The sequence below is a fragment of the Lonchura striata genome, chromosome 2 (assembly GCF_050655825.1).
Source record: "Lonchura striata isolate lonStrDom1 chromosome 2, ASM5065582v1, whole genome shotgun sequence".
NCBI classification, from domain to species: Eukaryota; Metazoa; Chordata; class Aves; order Passeriformes; family Estrildidae; genus Lonchura; species Lonchura striata.
The window spans coordinates 41716644-41725103 of NC_140704.1; the positions used below are offsets into that span (position 1 = coordinate 41716644).

The following is an 8460-nucleotide window of genomic DNA, read 5'->3' on the forward strand; positions in this document are numbered from 1 at the left end:
GATGTTTGTGTTCCAGCTTGTTTTGCCCTAAGGTATTAAAATAGCTTTTGGGAACAGCCCTTGAATTGGTCCTCTGTTGCTCCTGTATGGCCAAGAGGAACGTCGAATCTCTTTTCAGAGAGGTGCTTTTAAAGTCTTTGTAGGAAAGAGCAAGACACATGCCTTTTTGAGTGAGTTTGCACCCACCTTTACCCTATTCTCTGAAGAATCCTGAATTTCAGTATCTGCCAGTTAGTCCTCTGCTTCCTTAGGCAACTGTTAGCTCAAACTGTTCCTATTTTACTCAGTATCCAAAATTACATCTGGACGTCTCTGTCATAAATGCACTTTTTGCAGGTTAAGCACATTACCAAATTGCTTAAGATGCAGTAACTTTTACTGCAAATTAACTCAAAAGATGTGCTTCAAAACTGACTCTCCTTCATAGTGCAAGTTTTTTGCTAAAAAAATCAATGTAAGCTTTTAAAATCTGGTGAATTTGAATTTAAGAAGCAGATGGTAATTTAGCATGAACCATTTGGTTTGAGTAATATATTGGCAGCAAAGGCCCAATCAGCTTGCACTGCATCCCATCTTCCCCAACAGTGTTATTTCCCAGAGCAGCACTTTGCAGAAATTATGTGCTTTTTTCTTTTTTCTACATGACAAGATATTGCAGGGATTTATAGCTTTCCAGGGTAATTGAGTCTTTTTGGAATGGGAAATCTGAAAATTACAACAAATACTCTAGGTAATCAAATTTGGAGTTTCTAAATCAGTGCTTTAGAGAAGTTCACCAGAACCTGCCAGTTTTTGGCATCTCATCCTAAAATTGACAGTTTGATATTTTATCGCTGTTCTGCTCAGATAAAACAAGGGGTGATATCTGTGGATAGACATAGTACCTTTTATTAAACAAACTATATAGGTGAGATGAGCCCACCACTGATTTGTGGGGGTTCAAATCTCAAGTGCCAGTCCTTGAACTCCATCTGAGTGCTGAGGCACTGCCCAGCCCAGATCCCTGCAGAAGGATAAGTGGATCTTTTCTACTGTTCCTTCTTAATTTCTCTTCTTGAGCTGCAGATTTTTTTTTTTAGATTTTGCCAAAGCTGGTGAAAAGTGAATTAAATTTTGGGTAATTGGCATAAATTCCTAGCATCCACTGGGACACAGAGTGGGAATTAATAATTTGGAGTTGCACCAGTATGGCAACATTTAGGCAACTAGAGCAACAGACTTAGAGGTTATATTCGTGTGACAGTCTAGAGTGCAAAACTGGGGTCAGAAGCTGAAGGGAGCTGATTATGTACATGAAGACCAGGTCTCTATTGAGTAACCCATTCCTGCAATTGTAACTAGATGCAAAGTATATCAGAGGCATTCCACCTAAACATGGCACCAAATTTGTATGCCTTAAACAAGTATCAGGGTGGAATTTGAAGGGATTTAATTTTTTTTAAAATAAGAAGAAACTTCCATGACCAAATAGTGAAAAAGTAAAGGACAAAGTATTAAAATAATGTACTTTATAAAAACCCTCATACATTTTTCTCTTTCATCTTCTTAGACATCTGTTCTTCTTCCTTTCCTGTTCTTCCTTACATGCAAAAACCAAACAAACTTTTTGCTTGCTCTCTGTAGGGTTATGTGAGTTCATTGTTATCTGCTTTGCTTATTTCTTAGTAATAAATGTAAGTACCCTGAGACATTAACTTTGCTTCTTGAAAGAAAATGCATCTGCCATGGGTCTTGATGACCCATGAAGTCCAGTCAGACTGTTCTCCTCCTTGGATTTGCCTAAAAACAGACAGAAGGGAAAGGTACTGAGAGATAGAAGAAGACCACTGAAAAAAAAAAGTCACTCTCTTTATGTCCTTCAATAGTCTAGAAAACAAAGTTTTGGAAGCTTTATAAATATTCTCCATATGCCAGGAGTTATTGATTCCTTTCTTTGTTTAGATCAGAAATGTAATCAAAGTGCAACTTAGTCTTGTTTCTTTGTTGTATTTTTTATTATGTAGAGTTATATTCTTACTTCCTAACCCTTAGATTGCTGTAACCAAACTGAGTCTTTATTTTCATTTCTGGAAAATCACAGCACACCAACTTTAAGACTCTTCTGGATTTAGTGTAATGGAGAGAACAGTTTGTCCAAAATATGGCTCAATGTTTATGGATCTTCAAAGCAGTTACATTTTAATCTGACAGATAGAAACATGGAAGAAGGCAAAAAATAGTTAAGAATGACAATTCTGGTGTACACTGCATGTGTTCAATGTATTTCCGAAGACAGTTTTGTCATGTTGGAAAACAAATGCCTGTGCATATTAATGACATATGTTTGTCTTTTCAACAGGGCCTGTGTTTTAATGGAAGTGCCTTTGTTTTATATCTCATTGCTGCCATTGTAGATGCATCTTCAGTTACCAAAGATCTGGACAATCACAATTACAACAGCTGGGCAGCTTCTTCAGTGAGTTAATTTTTTGTTCAAATCAGTTCTATGTCTGGTAAAGTTATAGCAAATGAAGGCTTGTTGGAAGTATGGGTTGAACTTGCAGGTGTTCTGCATTTTGAAAAGCTGCAGAGTGATAGAGGTCATACACAAAACCTATAAGTAGCTGCAATTTAGTTAATTATTTTTAGAGGTGGCTAGAAATTCCATCAGATAACAGTCACATCAGAAAAGGCAGTAATGTTTTTAAGATCACACTGACTTCCTCCTCCCTTGCCCCCATTTATTACCATCTCTCTGGCTGAGGTCAGAGCCTGCACATCAGAGCAGACCAAAAAGATTGTGTGAGCATCGAGTCACCCCAATGCACTTGGACAAGTTCAAAAGCAGTTTAACTCAGCTAACTCTGCATACTTATGCATAAGATGCATTCAGCTTTCTGTGGGCTGAGCTATTGTCCACATTGTCCACAGAGCACCTTGGGAAAGCCCTGGAATGCTATTGCTATTTCCACAGTGATCTTCCTGTTGCAAGGGCAACGCGTGAAAAACCATGTAACGTGATGAAATCACTAATTAGTCTGATATTACTATCTTAGTGCTTAGATTTAGAAATCCAAAATAGTCAAAATGGATAAAAAATAACTTAAAAGCAAAACAAAAAAGGAACAGAAAAGAAAAAGCCCTGTCACTTTTTGATTTAGCTGAACACATTCCCTAGCAAAGTTAAGGGAGTTGTAAAAGAACTTCTTTCATGTTGTGGCAACAGGAGTCAAATTCAATTATATACAGGAATTCCAAATTACTGAGTGTTCATGCCTCTGCAGTTGTCCTTTCCTGACTATTCACAAATCCTGTCTTAAGCTTATTTTGTATGGCCATGAACACAGGAACTTGAACACCTGCTCTGTTTTTGTCATGGGAATTGGATCATTAAATCCCTGTCATTTCAGTGGTGTTCAGGGTCTTCTCCTCTTGGCAGTTTGTAACTGCAGATCTGTTACTCAGCCACTGCAGCTGACAGGAACTTGCTTGCAGCTGGATAAGCTTCCATGCTGATTCAGGTTTTATGCAAAATGCATGACTGTTCAGTGTCTCATGGGAGGTTTGAATTCCCTTCTAATACTTCCTAATAATGTTTATCTAATACAGTGTCTAAATAAACTATTAAATGTAGATTCTTGCTTTCAAAATCCATTAAGGGCTTCCTGGATAGAGGATTTAGCAAATAATCTATCCCCAATAGTAATTGTTAGATTTTAGATTGAGCTTTTATTTAATAAGAAACAAAATAATTGGAAAAAGAAGAATGCTACAGTATTTTGTTGTAATAAGATTTTACATAGTCATCTACAGTTTTTTGGAGTTAGAGATTAAATTTGCACTAGACAATGCTCACCAAGAGCCCTCTGTTGAAAGGCTTAGATTGCCTGGATTAATGCTCAGCAATGCCTACCCATGCCAATGATGGCATATAAGCCAGAAACAACTGTAGAATCATTAAATATTTTTAGGCTGGAAGGGACTTCTTGGACGTCATCTGGTCCAACTCTCTCCACTCCTACAGCAGGGCTAACTCATATCAGGCCACCAAGGCCTTGTCCACTTGAATTTAAGTATTTCCAAACATAGCTATTCCACAGTGCCTGTTGTGCCTGTTTGATTACTCACACTGTGGGTTGGGGGTTTTTTTTCCTAATATCTAATTGAAATTTCCTGTCCTGTAATTTGTGTTTGTTCCTTCTTGTCCTCTCATTGCTCACCTCTTAGAAAAGTGGTGTTAATCTCATTTGCAGTGGCAGCTTTACTTGATTCAGTTACTAGCACAAAACATTGTGGTATTTTCATTAAGACCATGTTGAATCTTGTCTGTTTTGAACAGCATGCAGTGATTAACAAGAACTTAAGCACTAGTGCTGAACTGGACTTTACCAGTATAAGTGAGATAAATCTAGCCTGCTATAGAAGGCTTATAATGTTTCTGACAATGTAGTAATATGACAGTGTGGTTGCTGACACTGGAATATCTTTATTCATCATCAGAAGATCTCTGGAATTGATAACCTAATCAGCAGCGCTGTTTGAGAACACATCTAGGCCTGCATTTGAATCCAACCTTTCTCTGTAAGCAAACAGATGCACTGTGTGCCATGCTGAGGTACAGGGGGGCTGTAGGCAATATCTGGAACACAGCAGCAGGGCAGGAGTGTTAGCTTGAGCTCACATTGTCCCACAGACAATTTCTCAGCCTCTAAAAGTGGCAAGTATTTAGATTGTTGGCAGTCCAATCTGTAAAATCCATACTGAGGCTGTATAATGAGGAATTTATAAAAAAAGTTGAAATATGCCAAGTTTTGTCTGCTCCAAGCCCATATATCCATGCACAGTATAAGCTTAATTCTACACAGTGTTGGCTGCCATGGCCACACAAGCACGAGATGAGAATGTGCCATTTTTATCAGCTTGCTATTTTCCTTTTTCCCAAGTCCCATAACCACATTTTTTCTTTAGAAATTACAGTGCTCTCAAATATATTTATTTCCTAATCTATTTTTTCCTCTCTCTCAACAGTTCTTTGCCTTCGTGGTTACCTCCTGCTATGCTGGAAATACATATTTTAGCTTTATATCCTGGCGATCACGAACTTTGCAGTAAATACTTTGTTAAAGTGAATTCTGTAGTGTAAAGTACCTTGAGGATTATTCACTTTTTATAAAAGCTTGGAAGAGGGGTGAGGTATTTTTGAACATTCCTCCTAGAATTGACACAATATAAACTGAAATAAATTGATTATTTATAATAATGCCATCTTTAGAGACATTTTTAACCTGACTTTGTACTATATAATAAAATTTCATACTGCTTCTTTTAAAATTAACATAGTATTTTTCTAGACATTGTATAGTTGTTACTACTAGACCTTAAAAAAAATCTTACACAATGTGCCACCAATGGAAATGTAACTTTTTAAATGTTACAGTTTTACTTTTGATACTGAAGGCTATCAAAACTAAGATTTATATTGTATCATTATTATGCATGAAAAAGTGACATTGTGCAGAAAAAAAAACCCACCTGAAAGTTAAATAAATAAATAAATAAATGATCCAACTGTTTTGTAAACTGAGAGTAGAAGGTTGCTATTTTACTTTCTTTTTCAGAGTACAATACGTACTACCAAGAATTCTGGTGATCTTGTCAGTGTGCATAGTCTAACAGCTTCTCACACCACAAGGCTGTCTTTGGAACATGCTGCTGTAGGTCTGAAGCTCAGGTCTAAAGCTGAAGAAATGTTCAAAAGCAGAACACATTATCTTAACAGGTTTCTCAGCTCCAACAGGTTCCAAAGCAGGAGCCCAGACAGCACCCCCTTAGTGCCTGGTGCTTAACCTACTGAGGGCATCACAAATCTCTGGCTAAAGGTAACACTTCTTGTTTCTCAGCAGACTATGGTTGGCTTTTCTTCTCAGATTAGGCCATTACTCTCTCTCTTATTAAAATCTGGGCCTTTAAATCCTATTAAATGATACAAAGATTAAATCCACAGAAGAATTGTCAAGACACCAGTGCTACAAGCAAGGAATTTCCTCCCTCCTTTCCTGTCTACTGGCATAATCTGCAATTTGTTAGTTTAACAAATGAAGTTGGTACTCCTATTTAAATAACTTTGAATCAAGCAGAAGTATGACAGAATATGACTTTCAAAACAGATACCTTTGAAAATTACTTTCAAATACAAATTACCTAAGGATTTTTTTTTCCCAGAAATTACATGGTGACTGAAAGGTTGTGATTATTTTATGATGTTATTTAAAGCTTTCCTCATTTAAAACCACTGGTGAATCTTTTATTCTTGGATTAAGAAGATTTGGATTCCCTTCTAGTCTTCAAAAGCTTATTTGGTTGATAATATATGGTAGCAGAGAAACCTTACTGCTTAAAAAAAACATTTTTATTTCTCCTTGTAGCTAAATGGTGTGTGGTTATTTACATATGTGCTTGCAGAAGATTTATCAGCAGACAGCTAATTCCCTTCTCGATCACATGGTTTTCTTCTTGATTATCTGTCAGTCATAAGATTTCAGTGTGAGGGAAGCCAAGATATTATTTAAAAACCTATACTTGTCTGCAAATTGTATTTGGCCTACACAACATAGGTCAGGCTGTCTGCTGCTTGCTAAATTTATCCAGTTGTGAGAAGGAAGAATGGCTACCAACTCTGCATTTTATCAACAGAGATGAAATGTATCATTAAAATACTGTATGCTCTTTTCCATTGCTGCGAATAAAAAGAATCAAAGGCATTGAAATGATCCAAGTCCCAACTAATAAAATGTGATTAGAAATATAGCTGGAATTGAAATTTCATCAGTGATTTCTCATCAAAAACCTTCAGTAGTACTATAAATTCTTTCTTAAAAGTCATTTGATGTATCAATTTCAGCTCCAAAGGATGTAACTATGTTTGCACAAACATTTCCAGATTTTATAATAACTGCAATGGTTTGGTCTAAACTCATAACCCAGACCTCATTTGTGGACAGAGGCAGTAAGAGGGAGTAGAGCTAAGAGGAAGTTCTGTTTTGTCCAGTTTACCTAAGATTGTCATGGCAACTGTATGTTACATGTCAGAATTAGCCCTTTAATGTAAGATAAAACCAGATAAGGAGTGATTCTGGCAAAATATCTACATGTTCTCTGAGACTTCAGTGCTGATCCTCAAGGGAAGATCTGCAGAATGACTTCCAAAGACAAATCCGTGAGTTGAATCCTTAATTCTGAATTTGAAAAAATACATACTCGGCAAAAATTTGCTTTGTACTTGGCCTTGCTTTTTTTTTTTCCTTCACAAATCATAACTTACCTGCCTTTCACAAAGATAATTATCTTACTTCCCATGCTCTTTCTCATCTGTTTCATTTCTCAACTGTTGCCCAGGCACCAAGTGTCTTGCTTTTCAGATGTTCTGGCTATCTAGTTAAAACTGGAGGAGTCAGCACAAACTGACCATTACTTTTGGAATTTGTTCCTCCAATTTCAGGCCTGAAGAAAGGCATAAGCACCTGAAAGATTATCTTCCAGTTCACTAGTCTTAAATATTGATTTGGAAAGTATGAGTTAATGCATTTGTATATTCTAATATTGATAAAGAAGATAAGTTAGTTGTGGTTTATCATATAACAATTAAAACAAAGTTTGTATCTGCTTAGGTTAGTACTCATAAGATTGAAAGAAGCCTTAAAAGAGCAACTGCTAAGTGATGACGTCATTAGTGAAATTCTTAATATAGATATTTAGAAGAATAAAGAAACTGCTAATCAACTTGAAAAATGAAGGTGTTTAACTTATAAATAATTTGTTTCAGACAGTCTCTGAAAATCTAAGTCACATACATAAGGGTACTTGATGTCAACTTATGGCCATTCATTTCCATTTATTAAGGAGTTGTCAGTACCTTTTTTCATCATCATACACAATGCACTGAACAAGACAAAGTAAATAGCATGAGAATTGTAACAAAAACTTCAAATACAGTAGAGTTAGGTTGACTTTGTCCCAGTGCTCCGCAGAAGAAGTCTGTATTACTGGGTAGAAAATATGTTTGTTACTTGTATTAATTTAAAGTTATTTTTGTTTCACTGCCCTGAACTCAGATCAGCAGGGCCCCAGTCACACACATACTTTAAAAAAAAAAAAAAAAGAAAAAAAAATTAAAGAACTAAAGAAGCTGAACCAGCAGGTAAAACCCCCATATTTCTAAATAGGAAGTGAAGAAGTTACTGGAACCTTCCTCCACAGGGCTTATAGAAACCTGTAGCCATGCATGCTTCCAAATAGGAAACAAAATAGGAACTGTAAGGAGAAGAGGCAAAAAAACCCAAAACAAAAAACCCCAAAACAAAACCCTCAAACAAACAAACCAGCTGTTTAAAAGTGGAACAAATTTTTCCTTTTTTTTCTCAGCAGCTAGCATTTTACACTTTTGGCGGTAGCCAGTATCGTAGATTTGATATCTAATGACAT

The 8460-nt window shown here is 36.3% G+C and overlaps 1 protein-coding gene across 1 annotated transcript in view; it reads left to right on the top strand.

The window, feature by feature from the left end:
* CMTM8 (CKLF like MARVEL transmembrane domain containing 8) overlaps positions 1 to 5547 on the top strand; it is a 34830-nt gene extending 29283 nt beyond the window's left edge. The window contains exons 3-4 of the mRNA XM_021525871.3: positions 2339 to 2455; positions 5008 to 5547. Coding sequence (XP_021381546.2) covers positions 2339 to 2455; positions 5008 to 5091 — 201 coding nt within the window. The 3' untranslated portion in view covers positions 5092 to 5547. The remainder of the gene's footprint in view (positions 1 to 2338; positions 2456 to 5007) is intronic.
* Positions 5548 to 8460: the final 2913 nt, after the last annotated feature.